Genomic DNA, 25,011 nt, shown 5'->3' with positions numbered 1-25,011 from the left:
CAGTTACTATAGACTTTGACCATTGGTACAGGAAATAGCGATTCCAGTAGCACACGTGCAACTGTACATTCCAGTAGCACACGTGCAGCTATACGCCATAGGCACACAATTTTTCAGAAACTGTATCGAAAGGCTTCTGAAAATCTAGATACATGAAATCAATTTGACATTCCCTGTTGATAGCACTCATTACCATTGGTTGATTGGGCGGGGAGGGGGCCAGACAGTGAGGTCATTGGTCCCATCGGATTAGGGAAGGATGGGGAAGTAAGTCGGTCATGCCCTTTCAAAGGAACCATCCTGGCATTTGCCTGAAGCAAGTTAAGGAAATCACAGAAGACCTAAATCCGGATGCAGACATGGGTTTGGACTGTCATCCACCTAAATGTGAGCCAAGTGTGCTAACCAATGCACCCCCTCGCTCAGTTATTACTTCATGTGTATAAAGATCAGTATTTTCTGAATCCGTTCTATGTGTCAATAGATGGTTTGCATAGAGGTAATTGATAATGTTCGAATCTGTTATATGTCCCAAAATACTACTGCAAATCAAAGTCAATGAGATGGGTCTGTAATTCAGTCGATTACTCCTATTTCCTTTTGTGAATATTTGTGTGACTTGTGCAACTTTCCATTCTTTAGGTACGTATATTTTATGCCAGTGCTTTTTGTATATCCATGTCAATTAATCTGATGATATAGATCTCACACGCGCTTATGTTATTCCAGTATGCACTGTAAAACTGTTTAGAGAGCAGCCTCTTTTATAAATAAACCAGTGTTTCAATTCTCTACCAATAGGCTTATATTGAAGCCTGATATTTGCTTCTCCAGCAAAAGAGCTTATTTAATAAATTGTTCCCCATGTCAAATCTCTCTGAATTATTACTCTCGAATCTTTGTATGGTTGGACACTCTTGTTGTGACTCATCGCATGTGGAATCAAAGGCTACTATTTTCTTAACTTCCGTAAAGAATACAACTTCACTTTCTGTAGGTTAAAAGGTAACTTCATCTGTTCACTAACTGGCATTGGTGTGGAAACGATGCAAAAGTATTTCAGAACTTGAGACACAAATGTCCCCCAATTAGCTTTATCCATGGCCCTTAAATACTGCATGCGAAAGATTCAGCTTTGGTCCACATGATTGATATTTTCAGAATCCAAACTTATTTCATTGTATGTCATTTTAACCCTTAGGTTATGGTTGGTTTGGGAATAAATGTGGAGTTCTGCTATAATTTCAAATTCCATTGTGGACGTTTGAGTCCTGGACCTGTATTGAGTTTTAAGGTAGGAGTTAACATAGTGAGTACTCCCCCTCCCCCCCCCCCCCCCCCCCCTTTCTCTTGCCACTCCTAACCTCCTTGCTTTCTTCATAGTTAAAATATGTTACGTGTACATAACTTAAATGTTACAGTAATAAGCATGTTAATTACAAACTATGTAGGAAAGCTAATACAACAGAAATAGAGAGTTTTTTAAACCTTGTCAAGGAACAAGAGTGGCAGGATGTTTAGTGTGCCGATAACATAGATGATAAATATAATGCTTTCCTTAACGCATTTCTCATGCTCTTTTAGAGTTGCTTTCCATTAGAACATTCTAAACGGGGTGCTAGCAGTGATAGGCAGCCTGGGTGGCTGACTAATGGGATAATAATATCTTGTAAAACAAAGTGGGAATTATATCAAAATGTTAATAGTCACAGTCAAGCTACAGTAGCCGATTACAAATTGTATTGTAAGGTGCTTAAAAATGTTATCAGGAAGGCAGAGAGTATGTGGTGTGCAAATAGAATAGCTAATTCACAGGATAAAATTAAAACCATATGGTCAGTTGTGAAGGAAGTGTCTGGTCAGCAGCACAAGGATAAAAATGTAAAGTCAGTTCGTAGTAAAAATATTCTGTTACTGATAAATGAGATATATGTACAGTATTTAACAATCACTTTCTGGGCATTGCTGGTGAATTAAATAAAAATTTTGTTTCTGCAGGAAATCATATACCTTTCTTGGCAAATGTCTTTCTGAGATTGATGTCTGAAATACTACTCTGTGATACAGACGAGAGGGAGATTGAGTCAATAATTGAATCGCGGAAGACTAAGGTCTCTCATGGTTATGATGGAATGTCTAGCAGAATATTAGAGTACTGTGCTGTACATGTTAGCCCAGTATTTAGCCATATTTGTAGTTTTTCCTTTGGGAATGATCAGTTTCCTGAGTGATTAAAGTACTCAGTAGCATAGCTGCTTTATAAGGGATAATGTAGATAACTTTATACCTGTTTGTATGACATCAGTGTTTGCAGAAGTTATTGAAAAGGCTGTGTATGTTAGCATATCACACGATTTGCTATCAAATGTACAGTTCGGCTTTAGAAGTCGTTTAACAACTGAAACTGCATTTGATTGTGTTGACCACAAAATATTGCTCCAGACGTTGGACCATTACAGAATACCGGGAGTGGCTTACAATTGGTTCACCTCTTCCTTTAGCAACAGGCAGCAAAAGGTCATTATTAACAATGTTGATAACGGCTGTGATGCGGGGTCAGAGTGGGGTACTGTCAAGTGGTGGGTGCCCCAGGGATCAGTGTTGGGGCCACTCCTGTTCCTTATTTATGTAAGTGATATGCCCTCTAGTATGATGGATAACTCTAAAATATTTGTGTTTGCTGATGACACTAACTTGGTAGTGAAGGATGTTGTGTGCAACATTGGCTCACTTTCAAATAGTGCAGTACATGACGTAAGTTCATGGCTAGTAGAAAATAAACTAACACTAAAGCATAGTAAGACTCAGTTTTTACAGTTTCTAACACACAATTCAACACAACCTGACATTTTAATTTCACAGAACGGGCATGTGATTAGTGAAACTGAACAGTTCAAATACCTACGTGTTCAGATAGGCAGTAAGCTGTAGTGGAAAGCCCACATTGAGGATCTTGTTCAAAGACTTAATACTGCTATATTTACTATTCGAATGGTATCAGAAGTGAGTGATCGTTCAACACGAAAGTTAGTCTACTTTGCTTATTTTCATTCACTTATGTCGTATGGTATTTTTTGGGCTAACTATTCCCATTCTAAAAGGATATTTTTGGCCTAGGAACGGGCAGTAAGTGGGGCAAGTTCACGAACCTCTTATTGACCCCTGTTCACGAATCTGGGTATTTTGACATTGGATATTTTCTTATCTACAATATTAGCTTATTCCCAAGAATAAGCATCTTTCACTCGATTAATACTCTGCAGAAATCAAACCTGCATTTGGATCGGACTTCCTTAACTCTTGTGCGAAAGGGTGTGCAGTATACTGCTGCATCAATTTTCAATAAGCTACCACTCAAATTCAAAAATCTTAGCAGTAATCCACGCGCTTTCAAATCGAAACTGAAGAATTTTCTCATGGGTCACTTGTTCTATTCTGCCAAGGAGTTCCGAGGAAAACTAAGCTGATTCTTATTGTATTGTTGGTTGTGTTTACTTAAACTTATGGACTGACTTTTTGCGTGTTCATCAACATTTATTTTTATGTGTTATTACTTTTATGTTGTAAGTTCATGTACTGACACATTCCATGACCTTGGAGATTTACTCCTTTATTTGATCCTACAGAACTTGACAAGTAAATAAATAAATACATATGGAGTAAACATGGACATTTGCCTGTGCTACAAAACAGTGTATTACCACAACTTTTGTCATTTTTGCACTCTTTGATTTTTCCACTTCTCACTCAGGTTGTCACCTTCCACTCTAACTTGGCCCTTGGGCCATGCTATGTATCAGTCTGTCGGTAATAGCACACCCTAGCTGCCTTTTAATGATTTCAGCTGCATTTTCGACAGCTCTAGTACTGATACCTATGAGACTTGTCTTTGCAGCCACATTGTAACATTGTGTTGTGGTTGGTGAAGGAGCATGTAAATGTAGAATTGCAAATTTCACCTTTTTTTCCATTTCTTCTCCACAGTTGTTGGCATTAATTTATTGTGCCTGACTTAACTATGACCCAAACTGCTAATGGCTTTGGGGAGCTACTGTGTGGTGAGCTTTCTGGTGTTGCAATATGGAATGTGCTTCTCATAGAAGATAAGATGACTGGTATGAAATATTCCTCTTGCATAAAAATGCATTTCCATTAAAGTCTGCATCCCTGTGGATTTATACTTTGATTAAATTAAACTTCCTGCCCTCTACTAAAATTGGGGTCGACAGAAGTGTCCGATCCCACGCGTTGGCTTTGACCCGTGACGTAAGGGTGTTGTCGTGTGTGACGTCATGACGGTGCGGAGTTTGGTTTGTGTGTGGCTGTCTCCAGTTATGTTTTATCTTATTTTATTTACTTTTCTGATCTGTTCGTTCTATCTCGTGAGGGTTTTTTTTTTTTTTTTTTTTTTTAATTTAAAAACACTTATTACTTATTTTAATTATCTGTTTCCTCGAATTTCTGTTTTAGTTTATTATATCTATCTATCTGATCTGTTCGTTCTATCCCGTGAGATTTTTTTTTTAAAAAGACAAAAAACACTAATCAGCTACTGAAGCATCTTTATCTTCTATGGGTTGCAGGGGTTACGACCCCTGGGGAGGTGGGTGGGTATTCACGCATGGCTGTCTTCACTTCCACGTTGTAGCTACGCAAGGCGTCTAAATTTGTTTATATTTATACCTAAAAACAAAGATGATGCGACTCACCAAACGAAAGCGCTGGCACGTCGATAGACACACACACACACACAAACATACACACAAAATTCAAGCTTTCGCAACAAACTGTTGCCTCATCAGGAAAGAGGGAAGGAGAGGGAAAGACGAAAGGATGTGGGTTTTAAGGGAGAGGGTAAGGAGTCATTCCAATCCCGGGAGCGGAAAGACTTACCTTAGGGGGAAAAAAGGACAGGTATACACTCGCGCACACACACTCATATCCATCCGCACATACACAGACACAAGCAGACATTTGTAAAGGCATTTGTTGCGAAAGCTTGAATTTTGTGTGTATGTTTGTGTTTGTTTGTGTGTCTATCGACGTGCCTGTGCTTTCGTTTGGTAAGTCACATCATCTTTGTTTTTAGGTATATTTTTCCCATGTGGAATGTTTCCCTCTATTAATTTGTTTATATTTAGTTTGCCGCCCACACAAAACACCCCATTTCCCGCGCTTGTCCCGTTAGTGTCATTAGGCTTCTTGTGGAAAGTGTGTGTGTGTGTGTGTGTGTGTGTGTGTGTGTTTCTGCCATATTTGTGACGTCGTGGGTCAAAGCAGACGTGTGGGATCGGACGCTTCCGTATTTCCTAGAATTGCATTTAACTTGCTATTTGTCACATGTAAATAAAACAAACTTTGCAACTGGTAATATTTCGTGGAGTCTTTCATGTTGACACACATTTCTTGTCAGATAAGGTTTGAACCAGTTTCGAGCATTTCCTGTGTTATTGTAATACTGTACTCTTAATTTACTCAAAAGCAAGATTGATTTCCACAAGCAGATGTCTTTAACAAGCCATGGACATTTCTAGTAGCATGTAATTATTTAAAGATTTATATAAATTATTGTATCTAAAAAAAATTCAGTAATGAAACTCTTCAGTGATTCAAACTACAAATTGAAAAATACGTAGAAGTAAAATAGAATGGTAGTATAAGGATATTTTTGTCATCTTTCTTGTATTTAGTCTTAACTGCGGCATGATGATAAAGAGGAGTTGCTGTCTGCTAACACTTGCTCTTTGAGGAAGTGGATGTCAGACTACAAATCCAGAGACCTAGGATTCAATTGTCAGTTTGTTCTTATACTTTTTTGATAGCAGTTTGCTTGTGCTTTAAAAATATGTATATAAACTCTACTTGTAGGTGTGTTTAATCTGAGTTAAATTTGGGTCAAGGGAACAGGGACATTTATCAAACATGGTAATAATACTGTTTGCTAATAAGATATAATTGTCATTTGTGTCATTAACACTTACTCATCTTTCCAGCTTCCAGATTATGGAAGTATTGTGACATACTCAACTTTTGAGCCCTGATTATAATGAATACGTGTAGTTAACCTGCAGGCAAGAGTGTGGTGGTACTCCTCTTCCTCATTCATTTTGGTTGTGGTGGTAGACAGCGTAGTGTTAGGTTAGGATTAAGTTGGAAACTTATTAATGGAATAGAAGTAATGGAATGAGATAGGTCTAGGTGGTCAAATAGTTGAGGACTGGCATGAATAGCTGCACATATTAGCATACCACTTACTTAATTTGGGAAGGTGCACCAGACCCAGATCGACTCCACCCGTCATGCTGAACATCCTGGATATATTTTTTGTCAGTTTCCCACATCTGACAATGTCAGTGGTCACCAAATTTTTGTCACAACAGGCCAGATAACTGACAAAATGACAAATGCAGAGCGGGCATCACCATTCTGTAATATATGTGCAAGCCATAAATAATTCTGTGGGAAGAAAGATGAAAAACTAAATTCAGCATTGCATATTTACCATGAGTAAATAGCATGCAGTGCACAAAAACAAGTACAACTGATTTATTTATTTACTAAAAAAGTTATCAAAGAAAGTGATGTTAGGAAAAAAGGTACATCAGACCTAGTGTGCACATATGACTCTCAGTAATTAAGCAGCAAAAAAATGTTTGTAAGATTTGTGAAATTGTTTGGATTTCAAGATATCATCAATGTTTAGTTTGCATCTAATCAAGAAAATTGCGTTCCAGTGTTCATCAGCCAATCTCGTTCGATGTGCTGACATAACACATCTTATTTTTGAGAATGTTTGCTCACAGGCATATGTTGTTCCAAACACCAATGCTATAACTGTTGAGTGGTAGGGGACAGTTTTTAGCTCCTTATATTGCCTATTTTGTATGTACATGCATATCCTTGCCAAGTGTCAGGATGCTTATTGTGAAGGGAGCAGAGCCATTTACATAGTAGGTTATATTGTTGGCAGCTGGCAACCAGCACCCCTACCCTATTCCTCCCATTGACATCAATCAGTCACATAATTTTTCGAAATGTTTTCGGGTATTCAGCTGGGTGATGCATCAAAGTAGTTCTTGTGGGTAATTATCAGTCGGCTTCTGACAGCATTTATCTCATTTTAAATTTTTACTATAAGAATTACATTGAACGACAAAGTTACTGCCTGCAATAAATGTTTCGTTTGAGAGTTTTTAAAGAAAATTTTATTGAAACCACTTGCAGCTACTGTTTTCTAGATCTTTATTGTTAAGTAGATGAGTAATGCTTAAAGATGTTTATGTACGGGTGAAAATTAACAGCAGGTGTTTGGCATACGGATACTATTATAGGGGATTTCATAAGAAAATTCAGTTCTTACATGCGTGTCAACAAGCTGCTCTGAATAAAAATTTGTTAATGTCCGGTTTTTAATTTACAGTATTTTCTTATAAATGTGCAGCTACCTTCATTAACCATTTCTGTTCTACTAATCTTGATTCGCCAACAGAAAAAACTAGTTGGCTTAGGTTTACAATGGGCCACTCATGCGCAAATGTTAGAATGCCTATGTGTGTATGATTAAGAGCGAATATGTTTTTAAATATGTTTTTGTATCTGAAATAAGTGACACTTCAACACGAAAAGTAGTCTACTGCGCATATTTTCATACGCTTATGTTGTGTGGTATTATTTTTTTGGGGTAATTCTTCTGATTCAAAAAGGGTATTTTTGGCTCAAAAACGGGCTGTTCGAGCTATATGTGGTGTAAGTTCGAGAACCTCTTGTCGACCCCTATTCAAAAATCTGGGAATTCTGACATTGCCCTCACAGTATATATTTTCTTTAATGTCGTTTGTTGTTAGCAATATTAGCCTATTCCCAAGAGTTAGCAGCTTTCACTCAGTTAATACTAAGCAGAAATCAAATCTGCATGTAGAATGCACTTCCTTGACTCTTGTGCGGAAAGGAGTGCAGTATTCTGCTGCATCCATTTTCAATAAGCTACCACAAGAACTCAAAAATCTTAGCAGTAGCCCAAACTCTTTTAAGTCTAAACTGAAGAGTTTCCTCATGGCTCACTCCTTCTATTCTGTCGAGGAGCTCCTGGAAGAGCTAAAAAATTAAGCAAATTCCAGTGTTACATTGTTGATTTTCTTCATTTAAACTTACGACTTGTCACCTGAATATGTTTTTTTATATTTCATTTTATCTGTTTCTAATATCGTGTTATAATTTCATGTATTGACTTGTTCCATGACCATGGAGACTTCTCCTTAATTTGGTCCCACGGAACAATAAATAAATAAAAAATAAATAAATAAACAATAAAACATGGTCACTTCTCTTCACCCATCCACCTCCCTAGCCTCAGGGTTTCATTAAAAAGAAACAAATCATATGAAACATAGATTCACAGTTCAGCTGTTCCGCCATCTTAGATTTCCCTGCCGGTCCTTCGTAAAGTTTTAACAACTAGTTCACCAATTTTATCCTTTGACTATTTCTAGTTTTTCTTCCAACAGCATTTGAGCCATAGGTGCTGTTTCTCAAAAAGCTGTGTAAAATTTGATATTTTTCCAAAAGGGGACTGAATTTTTAGGTGCACATTTTCTGTAGTTTGATCAACCTGGGATTTCTGTGCCTAATGTACTCTGGTAGCTGCCACATTCTCATATGACCATTGCTGACAAAAAGGTTGGATCTGTTCGTATCACCTCATACCAAGAGTTGTCTTCCACATCATCAGAGATTGGGTGCATGCATGGTGGTAATATGTGGTAGGAATCCTGACAGGTCAGTGGTCTCCTAGGTTCAAGCACATGGTTGCTGATGGCCCTAGCTAACTCTTCTGGTGCCACATTGATGATATTAATTTGTGCTATTGACAATATGTGATCAGCAGTGGCTACTAGTCTCATGCAGAAGACCACACATGACACTCTGTGCCACTGCTACCAAGAACCGTGACAACAAATATGTTCACTATCCTTGGGTTAGTGGTACCAATGTTGACACACAGTGGAAACATCAGGTCTCCCATTGGGCAGTCCTCCAGAAAGACCATCTGGGCTATTGAAGCTCATCCTCAAAACAACAGACAACTCTTTCAGCAAATTATATAAAATTGATACGGACTGACATTTTCATGCTCAGTATGTTTTTAAATATGTTTTTGTATCTGAAATAAGTGACACTTCAACACGAAAAGTAGTCTACTTCGCATATTTTCATCCGCTTATGTTGTATGGTATTATTTTTTGGGGTAATTCTTCTGATTCAAAAAGGGTATTTTTGGCTCAAAAATTTGTACTGCATCCACATCTTGACACTTCGTATCTCCAACTGTACTGTGCCTTGTTATTGTCATATGCAAACAAGGTATTTTATGAAATGTTTTCAGAGTAGTTATGTGTTTAATTATTACCACTGATTAGCAAACATCAATAGCATATTATTATTTGGAAACATATTGTACTCTCACAGAAGCACTCACGGTGTTCTCTTATTACATATGTGAATGATTATCATATTATGAATATGTGAAACTATGGCTTTCTGGCCCAGTTGATATATTTTTTTCAGGACCCAGGTATGGACATATGTTTTTTTATTGTAGCTATTTCTTGGCTACTTTGTAAGCAAGTGTAAGATTACAGATAACACTGTGTTACCTGTTTGGTAATAGAAAAAATTCTATCATGAATGTGGTTTCACCTCTGGTAATGTTCTTCATTTGGAAGAAAGAACTAAATTGTTCCATGATTCAGACTACAGTGTTCCATTAGTCATCCTATAAGTGGCTGGCTAAGCCATTTCTGAGGTCAGAGGAATGAAACAAATGCTTGCCACTCCCATAGAAGCATGCTAAGTAAAGCACTGTGATGTTAAATGAAACAGCTGTTAAAAATCTCCTTCCTTTTGGTTGTGTTTATTATAACATGTAGTTGCCAGATTTATATAAAATGAAGTCCCTCTAAATAATCCCAAGTAACAGTGAAAATGTGCAACTGAGAAGTACCGCTCACTCGTGAATTGTTTCATTTGTCCATTATTAGGTGTTAAGTGAAATAAGACAGACAAAAATAATGTATGTCATAGAGCATATTGTCCAGTAGCTTAACATAACCAACACCGGGGCATACTGACATGTCATTTGACCTACTTCAGCCGCTCATTAAATTCCTGTCACACATTCGTCTGATGTGATTATTTCCATTGTTACCAGATGAGGTAGCACAGTGGTTAGCACAATGGATTCACATTCAGGATGACAGCAATTTGAATCACCTTCCAGCCATCCAGATTCAGGTTTTCCGTGAACTCTCTAAATCACTCCAGGCAAAGGCTGGGATGGTCCCTTTGTGAAAGGACATGACGAGTTCCCTTCCCCATCCTTTTGTAATCTGAGCTTGTGCTGTTTGTCTAATGACAATGCTGTCCAAGGTATTTCAAAAACTCTAACCTTCCTTCTTCCTGTTTAAATTGGCTTTATGTTGTTAGCAAATACACTACTGATACAGAATCCATGTCTTCAGAAAGTTCTAAATAAATACTAAATTCATTCATGCTGCACATATAAGCGCAGTAGATGGTAAAAGTGTGTCCTAGGTTTGTTTGTTGTGTGTGTAAAAGGGGGGGGGGGGTTACGCGTGCATGTGTGGGTGGGTGGTCAGGCGCATGCATGCGTGTGTTGAAGCTGAAAAGGTACAGTTTCCTGAACTTACACCAGTTTGTCAACCACCCTCAAATTGCAGCAATATTGGAAGAAGAGGAGGAGGACTGTCTTCACTACCTTACAAAGTTGGAAGTTGAAGAATTTGAAGACATCAAATCAGGTTACAGGTACTGGACTGTGTAACAGCTCATACTTCATTTTGTCAGAAGTTCCCATTTGTAGTACTGCTGTAAAATAGAGCCCTAAAACAATTCCACATACCTGTTGGCTTTTGAATTAGAGTAGCAAATAAATTTTAAGGGTACACATATTCAGGATGTTAATTCTTGCAATTTTAATTATATCCTTTGCCATTTTAGTGGGTTTTATCTATGAATGTTAGTGGTATATTATTGGGAGGCTTTAGAATAGGACTAGTTGTGTTATATGAGTTTGCACAGGATTGTTGGTAGTGACGACAATGAGGGTGTGGTGGGAATTGCAAGGTGTTGTGTTGACTATTGGTTTCAAGTAGGCAATAAGTCAGATAACATGTTTTGTAGCAATGAATTGAAACTTCTCTTGTGTAGTAAATTAACCAAACTCTTGAGCTATGCTGTGTACTGGGCAATAGTAAACTCTTAAAGTTGTGACTGAAATTACACCAACTGTTTTCATTTATCTTCATTGGTTGTCTGATGCTTTACCAGTCTATATGCAATTCAAAAAGCATCTTGGCTTACACCAGATGTATTCTTAAATTAAACTGCAATCAGCTTTTGTGTTTTAATTTGAGGTATTTTCTGACAATAATAGTTCTTTTAATTTTCAGGATAAATTTTCATTTTGAAGAGAATCCCTACTTTGAAAATGCTGTACTCACCAAAGAATTTCACTTGGGAACCACTGGTAAGTCATAGAAGAGGACTTGCAGGTAAAGCAGTTGCTTGTTCGCTTAATTTCTTGAGTTTTTTGTTGTGGTGATTCAGATACATAAAACTGCTTAATTTACTTTATAATAATTTTGTAGAAGAGCATTTCATTCCTTTCAACATACTGTTTACATTTGTGGTTAACAAATGTACAGTGTACCTTCAGGCTAACTCTGTAGTTGTATGTAGTCTTTTATTTTTTTGCGGGATAAAGCTACGTTTGTTACAGAATTTAAAAACTTGTTATATATGTGGAAAATCTCTCCTTAAAATTTTTACCCTTTAAGTGAAGTGTTCGTGTTCAATAGTTGTTTGAATGCATCTTGCAGTGATACTTGTGAAGTGCCGCTGTAACAGAAGGGATACATCTCGGTTCTGTATGTAATCTTTGTCTGTTAGTGGGATTACTTTGAGACTCACGGTTCATTTGCACCTCTCTCTCTCTCTCTCTCTCTCTCTCCTCTCTCTCTCTCTCTCTCTCTCTCTCTCTCTCTCTGTGTGTGTGTGTCCAATAATCTATCTTTTTGTAAGCAGATGTTTGTAGATTCACTGTCAGTTTGTGAACTATACAGACTGTGTACCATTTGTGACCAACAATTCAGTGTGAGCAGATGCTGGATGGATTATGGAGGCTGTGTGAGCCTTCTATCACTACTTATTCCAGAATTTCTTGAAAGTATATGTCAATCAGTAGAACTGACACACTATTTTCTGAATTATTCTGTCAGTGCACTACCACATAATCTGCATAAAGTGACTACCCTTAGATATGCAGCATGCATGCAAGTGATTTTAAACAATTGAGAATGTCAAGAACATGTTTTGAATCAGCGGAACAGTGCAACAAATATAACACTTATCTGACTATAAACAAATTAAATGTGGTGTACCCAAGGATTAGTAATGGTACCCCCTCTGTTCCTTCTGTACATAAATGATCTAAACTTAAATGTTGATGCATGTAAAACAATCGTATTTGCAGATGACACCACAATTCTACTAAAAGGAGACAGCAATGAACAGTTACAGCTGTCAGTAAAAATGGTCACAATACAACTTAGCAGCTGGGCACAGAACAATCAGCTTGTATTAAACATTAAAAGAAACATTGCACTAAAATTCCACAATGCTCCTAACAAGGACATGTTTATCCCATTGGTCTCTATCGATGACGAACCAGTTGGGAACAGTACTGAAACCAAATACTTAGAACTTTGGCTGCAGAGCAATGTAAAAGGGGATAAGCATGTTGAATATCCCAATGCAGAACTGAACAAAACATTTTACCTTCTTTGCTCACTGAGGTCATGCTGTAGTGATAAAACAGTAATGAATGTATATCATGCCTACTTTCATTCTCATCTTATACATGGGGTAAATTTCTAGGGAAACTAAAACAGCTAAAATCACTTTTAAATTACAAAAAAGGGCCATTAGAATCTTGTTTGGGTGCAAGCTTAGAGACGCTTGTAAACCTCTGTTTAAAAACTCTGGCATTCCTCCATTAGCATGTGTGTACATTATGGAAACCCTTTTATTTTTTTAAATAAATGTAATAAGTAAAGACTTCAGACTGAAAAAAAACTGCAATATACATGATCACTCTACCAGACAAAACAGAAACTTACATTTAACCCAAATCAGCACAGCTGTATGCCAAAAAGGTACTTTTCATATGGGAGTTAAGCTTTATAACAAACTTCCTGAAGACATAAAAGCTATTACTTAGGTCAGTACCTTTGGAAAATCTCAGTCATATTTACAGCATCACTGGTTTTACTCCATTGAAGAATATTTAAATTTATGAAGTGTGTTACACAGATACTTACGTACAAAGTGTATTATTGTAACCTTAAATAAGTGTGCCTAGAAATGACTTCTAGCTGTATACTTATAATTTGACTTGTACAGTGCCTTATGCATAAACTGCTTTGTAGACAACAGGACCAATAAATACAATACAAATACTAATATGCTTCTTAAATTTGGCCAGTAATTATTGTAGTGCAACCAGTCATTTACTTTGTATAGCAGTGAACTGTGATAGTTTGCTGTCTGCACTACATTTACAGAGCAGAAATGAAAACTATAAACTGCCTTTCATTGGTAGATACCTTGTAGTCACTGCATGGCAGAACTGTTTTGGCCTAACCAGAAAGAACAGCTATTAGCATGTAATTTTTAAGATGTTCACAATATATTGCCATTTTCAGGGGATCCAGCATCACAGAGTACTCAGATTAGGTGGAAAGATGGCCATGACTTAACAAAGAAAGCAAAAGAGAAGACTGCAGCCAAAGGAAGGAAGAGAGATCTCGATCAGAAAACGTTTTTCCATTGGTTCATAGATCATGGAGATCCAGCTGCTGATGACATTGCGGAGGTAAATTGTAGTTGCATAGTGTGGCAGAAGTAATAGCCTTGACAATAATTAGAGAACTTTTAAAAATCAATGTATTGAAAAATGTTTTCTTCTGATTTTTAGATTTTCTTAGTAGCACATTTACTAGCTGGTGAAAAATCTTTTGCACAATCATGTAAAGGAAGACTAAATATTGCCTCCTCACTGATGTAATTATTGTATTTTGTGTGTTCAGACTCACAGTAGTCTTCTGTTGTGTCTCATAATTTTTATCTGGAAAGAGCCATACAGAAACTGATGTATGTGGCATGACATGCCAGAGTGTAGACACAAATGAATACACACTTTTCCATTAAAAAATCTAAATCTGCACATTGTGTATAGTACAGGATTCATCTTCTGAAGCACGTTGTTCACTTTATCATGTTGGTGCTACTGTAGCCAGCTTCCTCCATACTATAGATCCCATTACAACTCTTTCAGTTTTTCACCTGCTGGGCATTGCCACCCTGCCTCACCCCCTCCTCCCCCCCCCCCCCTCCAACCCTCCAAAAAAAGACATATGATTTAAGGTTTCAAGCCTAACATCATTTATTGACACTGTTGTTTTGCTCTAAAAAAAGGATGTTAAACCAAATTATGCTGCCTCCTATTCTTCTGACTTTTTCTCCACCTGGTTTTTGCCATGGGATGTGCTATGTGTCAAATTAGTGATCTTGCGGAGCTGTTTCTCATTACTGTGGTTACTATATACTATCATAGTCCAATCCAAGATGCTACCCCTACCTATCTTGAAGGAAACATGATGTTTGTTTCACAGTAAACAAAATAAATAGTATTTCATGCCCATCAATTGTTTAGGGGGGGGGGGGAGAGAGAATTCCTAGGCAGAACATGCCACAGCATTCCTGGTTGCCAGTGGAGAGAAACTGAAACAATTGAGGTGTGTAAGAGATGAAAGAGTGCATTGGTGGTTATGTACTGCAGCGCTTGTTTATCTGTGTGGAATGCATCCGCATTCATCCATTCACATCAGTCACCGAGAGATTTTGCTTTAGCTTGAATTTCTTCCACAGCTAGCAGACTGTAGAACGGTTAATATGGATTGCCTTTGGAAAGTTGCTGTATCTTTGCTATCACTCCTCTAATTGCTGTAGGCCATTAGAGAGGTAATTTTTGAAAACATTATTGGAACAAGCAGTGATGTGATTAGATAATTTGAAATGTCTTGATTGCAAATTAGTAATAAAAGTTTGTGATCAAGACTGATTATGGTATCTCTAGAGAAATGTTGCTAGCTTAAAATTTTAGTGAGGGAGCAAAATTCTGTTCAGCAACTCTTTCAGTGGAATTATGGAACTGTGTTATAACAACTTATGTATAGCATTACAGCAGCTTAGCAAGTGCTGTGACAGGCCATTAGAATTTATTATTTATTATTCTGTATGCAGTACTTTGCTATTTCACAATAGTGACACAGGTTTGTTGTTTTTGTTGGATAATTATAAAGAACCTGTGACTTTCATTTTCTGCCTGGACACACACTGTTATGCTTAAAATATTGACTGATGATGTAGCAGTAGCTGTGATTTATAATGAAAGCAGGTTCTCAATAACTGATTGCCTTAATCAGTTGGTTCTGCTATTCAATTATCAATTTATTATTGTGTAGTAGTTGCAGTTTTTGATGTCAACTCCCAAGTCTAATAAAACAATATTAAAACCACTTGTAAATACTCTTGCAAAATATATAAAAACAAATACTGTGTGTTATTAAAAGATTATGTATTTTGTATTGTTTTTAATAGTCATCTCTACAATGTTTAATGTCACACACACACACACACACACACACACACACACACACACACACACACACACATACACACATGTATTCAAAGTAGTCTGAGTAAAAGAAGAGAAATGCAATATGCTTTTTGTAAACATTTTTTATGCATCTTCGTAATGCTAAGCACTCTGAGACATTGCGGTCTCCAGTGAAATAATTTGCTAAGTATAATAAACAGTTTTTTTATCTTATGAGACAGTGTGTCAGTGCTTACTAAAAACTTCAACGTCATTTAACATTAGTTAAGGATATCTCATTATTTACTGTTAGTGTTGGTTTCAAAAAGTAGATGTGTTTATCACTGTGTGCAAGTATCTGAGGAAAACAAGAGTTTTCTGTTCAGCAACTGCACCTGCTAAGGAAGGAATGTAATAGTTACGGACCTCTGTGTCTAATACTGATACGACATGTTGCCTGCTGCTGAAAACTGATCTGAGTCAGTGTGGCACATTTGTCTATTTAGAAAATCATGGTAGTAACATCCAAATGTTAGCTGCTCATATGTGAAGAGTTATACAACCAGCTATGAGAGTGCTGAAAGTGGGTGGGAAGATTCACAAACTAACTACATTTAGAGAACATTTTCTTGGTGAAGCTGCCAAGCCAACAGGGTCAAACATTCCACTCTTTGATTTAATATGTATGTAGTTTCACAATTCACTGGGCAATTTCAAGGCTTTATTTTACCCTTTCTTTATAGATTTTTCAAAATATCTGTAATTAGTTGAAATTTCTTCACTTTGCCATTTGTATGACCAAGATCAAGGAACTGTGTGGTGGTGAGGTATGTGTTAAGCAGTACTGTAATTGAAAGACCATTGTAGCAGGTGTCTTTATACATGTGTTGTGAACACATTTGGGGTATTGTCTGCACTGAAAGTGTCTGAGCCAGTGAGACATGCCTCTCCTGTTGAAGTCCATGTAGCCACTGATGGGAATGAGTGAGTGGACTCTTTAACAGAAAATTTCAGTGTTAATTGTTTAACAAGTCTTTGTAGTGAAATAATTTGATGCGAGAGAAAGAAATCCCGTTGCTGCATTTCCTGCCCACCAGGTTGGAGAAGCCATCATATGTGATAATAAAAAGCTACATATAATCAATTTTAGTTTGAATGATAATCAGTTATATGATACCCGAGGCTGTATTCTACTTTTTATAGTGACAGTTGCCTGCCCATTTCCAATGCCCGTATTTAGTTAGTGGTGACTATTTGGCCCTACTGTGTTTCAGATTTATATTGCATAGTGATTATATACTGGAGGGTGAGGGGCATGGTGTTGGCAACAGCAGGGATTGGGATCTTTGTAGCAAAGTGCTCGTATTCAAATGCATCTCTAGATAGAAACTGGTTAATCAGATATTGTGTTTATGCACGTCTGTACAAATCAGCTCTATGACTAGCTGTTAGTTCTTTGTGTTGTGTATGATGAATTTTCTACAAAAGAAAATACACAGTCTGCAGGGCTCTAATAAAAAAAGAACACTAATCTATATAAAAATTTATCTTTGGTTCAGAGTTAGTTGGTAATGAAGAATTGCCTACTGCCTGACTGAAAGACAGTGGGACCCCACCTTCAAATGTTGTATATAAGTGCATAATGGAGAACAAAAAATGCTTTGTTTCTGCGAGTATACTTGAATGTTTAAGCATGTGTGTATTGAAGCAGCCTTTCTTAAAGACATGGTCAAGAGAGAAAGCTTACAGTAAAGTTACATCCAGCTCATGTTTGTTGTATATATACAAGGTAACCGAGCGTTATACACAAATTTCCAATACAAAATTTATTCTCGCTTCTGAAGTCTGTGATAGATTCTTCTGAAACTTGATGGGATAGGACTCATTCAGTGCTAAAATCTGGAATTAGGAGTCAGAATTAAAATTACATTAGGGAAAGACAGATAAAGCTATTGGTACATAACAGGTGATGGAGAAAAATCTAAAGCAGTAAATGGAATGAAGGTTACAGTCTGTCAAATGCAAGTGCTACCAGCACTCTGTTGTACACTATTTAATTATATAATGAAATCAGTTGTTATGTACATTTTTTATTTGTTAATAAAATTTCAAATGTATGCATGTAGGAAGGAGATGTTTTTTTAAAAAATAACTGCTTTCTTCTGGAGTGCTGATAATTCATCCATGATCATGGCTTTTGCTGTTGTGCTGCAACAAAATACAGTTGCCAAAAATTAAAACAAAGAAATATTTCAGGTATACATTATTCTCAAATATTGCTTCTCCCTTTCTCTTTCTTTCTTTTTAAAGTGTGATCACTTCCTACCTCTCTATGAAGTGTGCTGTTACATATTCATTCCTGTTACAAGAGGTTATTGCCCTTGCACCAATCATATTTACTAATTGAGTATTATATGTGTAATAGAACAGATTTCCTCGTAATCTGTATAAAAGGACATAGCACTTTCATAAAAACAAGAACATTATCCCAACCAAGTATTTAAGCATTCACTCATCATATCACACACACATTACTTATATTGTAATAGTTTGTATCAAATTCATGTCAATACTGTGCTCTTAGTTATCACTGTGTATGCACCATGTGTGACATTTGACAACCAAATATCTTAAGACTGTGCCGGGTACTCTGAACCGAAGATCGTATGTGTTATGTCAGAGACAAGTGGTTAGTGAAATTCAGTAATCAAATGTTGAGTGATCAAATTATATACATAAAATTTAAGAGTTTCATGTCTTTAACTAAGTGAAAGGAGGGAGAAGGATCTTTATATTCATTACAGTGCACGAATTTTGTGAAACTAGTAGCACTAATGACATGCTACATCTTTTTATAGAGATTGAGGAATACTGCTTCGCTATGTATGTAACATGAAACAGTAAATATAGTGAACACAAGTGTCCTCTGAAAGGGAATGAGTATTCACTGATACACTTCATAATGCATCTTATCCAGAGGACTTCAACAAATATGATTTATTCTGTGATATTTTCAATCTGTTCTCAACACGGGTGCTATGTACACTGTTAATAGAGAAACTGCACTTGTCTTTCTGAAAAATATCATGCAGAAGTGATTCTCTGTACTTTCAGACTCATACTTGTCATTGTTTTGAGAGGCAGGGGTGAATTATGAACAGCAGATTAAAGCTGAAAAAATTGCAGGAAAGTTGGAAATTAAGGAGTTGGTACTAGGATAAACTGAAGTAGATGCTGAAAGTTTAAAAGTGAATATGTGTGATGACTGCTAGAGGGAAAGAAATAAAATATTAGATGAGATGGTAGCTTTGAGTGATGATACGGTGAAGTTAGCAGATAGTCGAATAGGCAAAAAGAGAAGGCCTAGCAAAAAGCCTTTGATAACATGAGGTATTGAACATGATTGACAAAATGAGTCTATATAAAGAAGCAACAAATGAAGCAGCCAAAAATGGAAACAAACATCTGAAAAATCAGATTGACAGAACGTGCAGAATGGCAAACCATGACTGGCTAGAGAAGAAATGCAAAGCTGTTGAAGCGTGCATGACCATAGGACAGACTGATGCCACATAGAGGAAAATTAAACAAATAAATGAAAATGATAGAATCCAGGTGGCAACCCAGTGCAAAGTAAAGAAAGGAAAGTTGAAACATAGAAGGGGTGTACTAAGGAATCAAACTTGAAGACTAAACTATGGGAAGGGAAGAGGGAATAGATAAAAATGTGAAGGGAGAAATGATACTGTGTGAAGAATTTGCTACAGCAATGGAAGATGTAATTTCATCATTCATAAGATTTTCTTAGAATTATTAGGATCTTCAGGAGGACTGACCATGACAAAACTGTTCCACCTAGTATGGAAGATAAGAGAGAGATCAAGAAGTATGTAATAATCAAAGTTCCATGGAAGGCAGTGGCTAACAGGTGTTACTTACAGAAGACTGGCAGATCCCAACCTCAGGGAAGACCTTTTTGTGTTATAGAGAAATGAAGGAACACAAGGCAATACAGACTGTACAACTTCTCTTAGGGGAGAGATTTTTAAAAAGCAAACCTTCATTTATAATGTTTATAAGCAAACTGCAACAGTGAATGAAAAGGTCCAGGGAGCCATATAGTTTCATTTGATTAATGCACCTGTACGTGGGTTTCAGGCAGGAGCCCCATTTCATTCGATACTGAGGTGCTATTCCAGTACAGTTGTAGAGCCTCTGCAATTATGTCAAGAGTTTAGGGGCATAACAAAGTGGGCTTGAGGGGTGAATGGGAATTTGGATAGAGGAGGGAGGCATGCTATTGTAGTATGTGCAGTTGTGCAAAACCTCTGTGGAAGGGTGGCATAGTGGTTAGCGCATCTCTCATGTGAGCGTGAGACCCAGGATTGAATCCCGGCCTTGGTACAAATTTTCATTCGTTGCTTTAGTCTGCATATATACATTATAGATGTTAGAAGCTTGTCATGGTCTCTGGAACTATGTAGTTTTACTTCATTTATAGCATTATTAGATTATTAAAAAGCTTTAGACTCTGTTAACTGGAATACGCAATTCGAAATTCTGAAGTTACCGGGGGAAAACTACAGGGAGGGAAAGGTCACCTGCAACTTATATGGAAACTGGACTGCAGTTTTAAGAGTTGAAAGACTAGAAAGGGAGGCAGTAGTTGAGGAAGGAGTGAGAGTTTTGTAGTCTATCACCAGTGTTCTTCAATATGGCACATTGAGCAAACAGTAAAGAAAGCAAACGAGAAATAACTAGCGATGACGGTAGTAAAGGGGATATAAAATACATATTGGGAATAACAAGAAAAGTATTTTTGAAAAATACAGATTTGGTAACATTGAATACATAAATTACAATGTATTGTCCACTGCTATTATTGATTTCAACTTGACGTGTTCAAGCAGTCTAAAAGAACGAGAGAAATTGTGTGGCACTACTTAGTCATTTTAATTTGCAACTATTTATCGTAGAACATATAAGAGAAACACATGTTGTTTTAGGGTGGATAAAAGTTCGGAATATAATCGCCATAAAAAGACAGTGATAGACTTCCTTGTGATCCACAAGTTACATACAAAATCCATCAGATGCGATAATAAATATTAGTGGAGATAGACCCTTCAGTTGACAGCTGTAAACTTGCGCAGTATAGGCTGGTGTATGTAGACACTCCTACACATATGAGCAGCACCTTTTTAATGTTTATGTAAGTGTAATGGTATATTCAGTTCATTACTTACAGCACATTGATAAAATAACTGCAGAACTAGAAGCATTGCATTTAAAGGTAGAGCCTGTTATATTAATTAATTCCATGTTCTATAATTTTTGTTAAAATAATGTGGAGAAAATAAAGTTACGGGCCACTTCTGCATGACTTGTTAGTTTGAAAGACTAAATGCTGACCAATCACAGATCATTGGCTTCAGTTTAAGAAAATTAGCTTCTTAGTTTTTGACGTAGCTCATAATTAACATTAACAACCAGGTATTTTCTCCCCAAAATATTTGTTTCCGTACAAGACATTCTACTAGTTTTAGATAAAAACTTGACTGTAGAGCATGAATTAATGTTTCTTTCACCTGCAACAGCTTCATGCCAGATGCTCGGCATGTTTAGCAACCAACACTTGATAATGAATAATCAATATACCCCAGTCACAAGTGCCTAGAAAAGCATAAATGTTCAAGAATGGCTCTGTGACTAGGTATGCAAGAAAAATTGTCTATGACTTAACAGGAGAACTGAAAAAAATGATTATACTCCTCTTGTTCATTAAGAATGCTACAGTAAAACTCCTTTTCAGTGACTCGCTGAGGACCCAAATATTTCTTCCATCTCTAGGAGTTTTCCTTAATTGGTGGGTTTTCCTAGTTACATGGAAGGAGTGACTCAGAATCATATTTAATTACAAACTCGCCAGTAATCGGCTACAGATTTAAGTACAGTATTACTTGAGTACAGTATTATTGCACCTAGGAGAGAGAGCAATTCAGTCAGCTTATCTTGAGTTTTTATTGTGATATTTCAAGATGACATGCTTAACCACTTGATTGTACAAGCACAACTGTCTTGAAATCATTCACAGTGTGATGCACTTTTCTTAGTCACCACCATAATTGTTTCCTGTTATTTACTTGTTCTGTCCTTTCTGTGTATTATCTTGACTGAAAGTGTCACTCCAGTTTTTTGACGTTTCTTAGAATTGACTCACTCACATTAACTCTTTCGCTGCTACAGATGTGTTCTTCACATTCCGTGCCGAGGCGGGTTTGTTATGTCTGTACTGCTCGCCTCATGCTGGTGCCTATGCTGAGAGATGGTGTTCTGGCCAATATGAAACACCTACTATCCATTTTTTGTTTAAATTATTAGAGGAAAATACTCGATTTTCGAACACCTTACTATCTGATATTGTTACTCGGTAAAGAACTGAATTACTTTTCGTTATATGCTATAGTTACTGTGCTGCATCAAATCAAGTTAAAAATTGTAAGATATTGTAAAGATTTTGCAGAGATAAAAACACATTACTTAAACTTTGCATATTGGTTGGTTTTAGCTCATATATTGCAGTAAATGAAATGTAGGTAAGATATCAAAATTTTATTTAAAATTGAGAGTAGATGGGTATCTTGATTTGTACTACAGTATAGGGTTTTATATCTGAAGGACAGTCGCATGTGATGTGCCCAATCACATCTTTTCACATTGTGAATGATTTGGTCATAACAATCATCATAGCACATAAATGATTGAAGACTGCATGTAAGGAGGCATATATGTTGTGTGATAAGTACTCAGAACTTTTTTTATTAGCCTAGGTATGGAAGTAACTTGTCTGCAGCAGTAAGAGGTCAGTGGCTCAGAACACATTCAGACGTCCATAGCACTGTAGGAAAATGCGCACATAAACATGTTCACAACACTTAGGGAGTGGCGTAGGAGGATGTGTGTGCACATCAGGCAGCAGTGAAAGGGTTAAAAGAGGAATAGTAGTTCCTGACAGTGTCAGTTCCTTGCACAGCAGTTACACAAACAGTCACCTCCTCCTCCATCATTGTCAACTCGCTGTGTTCTTCCACTACAATTTCTGTCATTCAACTTTATTGTGGATGTCAGAATGTAATCATCATAAGAAAAAAAGTCCTGGAATGTCACATTTTCAGAAACATTTGTGATGCTAGTCCATTCTTCTTCTGGAACAACACCAACTTCAACAGCAGCTGATGTACCACAACCAGCCTTTGTGAAAAAATTTACCAAAATATGTTGTTATGCACTATTCCAGGAAGCAACAAACATATGCATAGTGTGTAGAATGTCGAGTCTCATCACTTCCTCCTCTCAAGCTATGTAATTGACTTCGAGACAACTGCTGCTCTGTTTCTGTATGTAAGAGAGAGTTTTATGCCCAGTTCCAGAACTGCAGATAGATGTGCAGTTTGGTAGATGTGTTGTTTACATTCCTCAGAAATGGTGTTTCCTTTGGCTGTGCAGGGCATCGGTTGATAATAAGCACTATTTTTCCTGCCTGCTGCACCCATCTTAGCATTTAAATGCCTGAAAAATCTTGTGAAGATTTCAGATGTTTTCTAGGCATTGCTGTTGTACTAATAAGCATAAGGTAGTGTTTCTATGTTTTTAAAACATATAAGAGATTTAAAGTTCCCTGCATCAGTGGAGGCAATTTCTCACTTCCATCACTATTTACCAACAATATAGTAGTCATTCATTCTTTGCAAATTTCTCCACTTTGTACTTCATTTTCTAAGATCCACAAATGTACTCAGTTTCACCAAATGTCAAAATGGCAGTATGTAAACTAAAATAGCAACAGTGAACTACAAATAAAAAATGGCAATTGACAAATAAACCCATAATAACTGGAATACAGATGTGCAAAGCAGAAATAATATGGATTTATTCAGCAACCTAATAAATTGTAAAAGATGCCAGTTTCATCTGTGTTATAAATGCTGTGGGCCCATAATCGTGTATTAATTATTTCTTCCAATGATTTGCACTTTCTACGTCCACTCTCTCCACTTACACTCTGAAATCAGAGACTGAACCCCCCCCCCCCCCCCCCCCCCCCCCCCCCCTTAAAAACTATCCAACCACCCATTTGACATACTGGGCAATTTCCTAATTGTTCTGTTGCTGTGTGTTTCCACTTATAGGAATGCTGCAACTTCATTCTTTGTAATCTTTTTAAAATAATTGTTCGTTGCTAAATGTTGACATCTGAATGTTCTTCCTGTTGCAGAGGAATCTCTAGCTCCAACATTTAATAACACTTTCTTGTTTTTGGGAGTGCCTCACAATGAAGACAGTGCCAAACACTTCTTCACAATGTCAAAAAAAGTTTTATGTTGCAATTGTCTTCGATGTCGTGGATGATCGTCAGCTTTTGATGAATCATAAGCTATCTGTGTTCGCAGGTCATAACTCCACAAAAGTGCAACTGATAAATTCAACAGTAAAATGACAACACTATGTGTCTCACACTTTGTAACACAGTAACTGTGATGTCAGTTCGTTTGACTAGGTTAGCATTGTAGGCAAGACGGAAATTGATTTTTTTTCCTGATCTCCCCTCGATGACTCTAGATATGTATCAACCAAAAGAATCAATTACCATACACTGCTGTTACACATACAAAAGATGTGTGAAACTGAAAGAAATCGGAAACACTCGGCCATGTTATCAATTGTGTAAAAACTGGATTTTAATCTGCAGAGTGTTTCACATTATGTTTTTAATTAAAGCAGGGTGGAATAATGTTATTAGAGGTTTGCTGGGACCGGCAGAAATATTCGATAAATGCGGGACTCCTATAAAAGTGCTTTTGTTAATTTGGGGATTTACTGCAGTTGGACTTTTATTTTTCCAAATTCCAGCTTCAATTTCCTTCAGCACATTTTGAATACATTCATTACGTTGGCCTTCGACACTTCATTCTAGATATTGTGTTTTCTTTTCATTTCAGTTTTTATGTAGTTTGAGTTCCTTTACCTCTCACTATCTGAAAAGTTCAGGACTGAAATTCCTCGTGCTTCACAATAAATTTAATTTTCAAATTCATATTGCTTTGCTCTAAAATAATTGTGTAACCAATTTCATAAAACCATTGCTGTTGCCACTAGCATATAGTTTGTAATGTAATATTCATTTTCCTACATACTAATATTGTGTCTATGTCGAGTTCATTTGTGTAGTCATTCTCTGCAGGAAGCACGAAACTATTTGTTTTATAAATAAAATC

The 25,011-nt window shown here is 36.8% G+C and overlaps 1 protein-coding gene across 3 annotated transcripts in view; it reads left to right on the top strand.

Annotated features, from left to right (window-relative positions):
• The window catches only part of LOC124554804 (protein SET), a 61,234-nt gene that overhangs the window by 2,811 nt on the left and 33,412 nt on the right, over window positions 1-25,011 (top strand). For all 3 annotated transcript variants that reach the window (XM_047128459.1, XM_047128458.1, XM_047128457.1), the window contains exons 2-4: window positions 10,712-10,824; window positions 11,469-11,545; window positions 13,782-13,951. In XM_047128459.1, the coding sequence (XP_046984415.1) occupies window positions 10,712-10,824; window positions 11,469-11,545; window positions 13,782-13,951 (360 nt within the window). The remainder of the gene's footprint in view (window positions 1-10,711; window positions 10,825-11,468; window positions 11,546-13,781; window positions 13,952-25,011) is intronic.

The sequence above is a fragment of the Schistocerca americana genome, chromosome X, assembly GCF_021461395.2.
Source record: "Schistocerca americana isolate TAMUIC-IGC-003095 chromosome X, iqSchAmer2.1, whole genome shotgun sequence".
Taxonomy (NCBI): Eukaryota; Metazoa; Arthropoda; class Insecta; order Orthoptera; family Acrididae; genus Schistocerca; species Schistocerca americana.
Note: the sequence above shows the minus strand (reverse complement) of the source record. Positions and strands in the feature narration are given on the sequence as shown.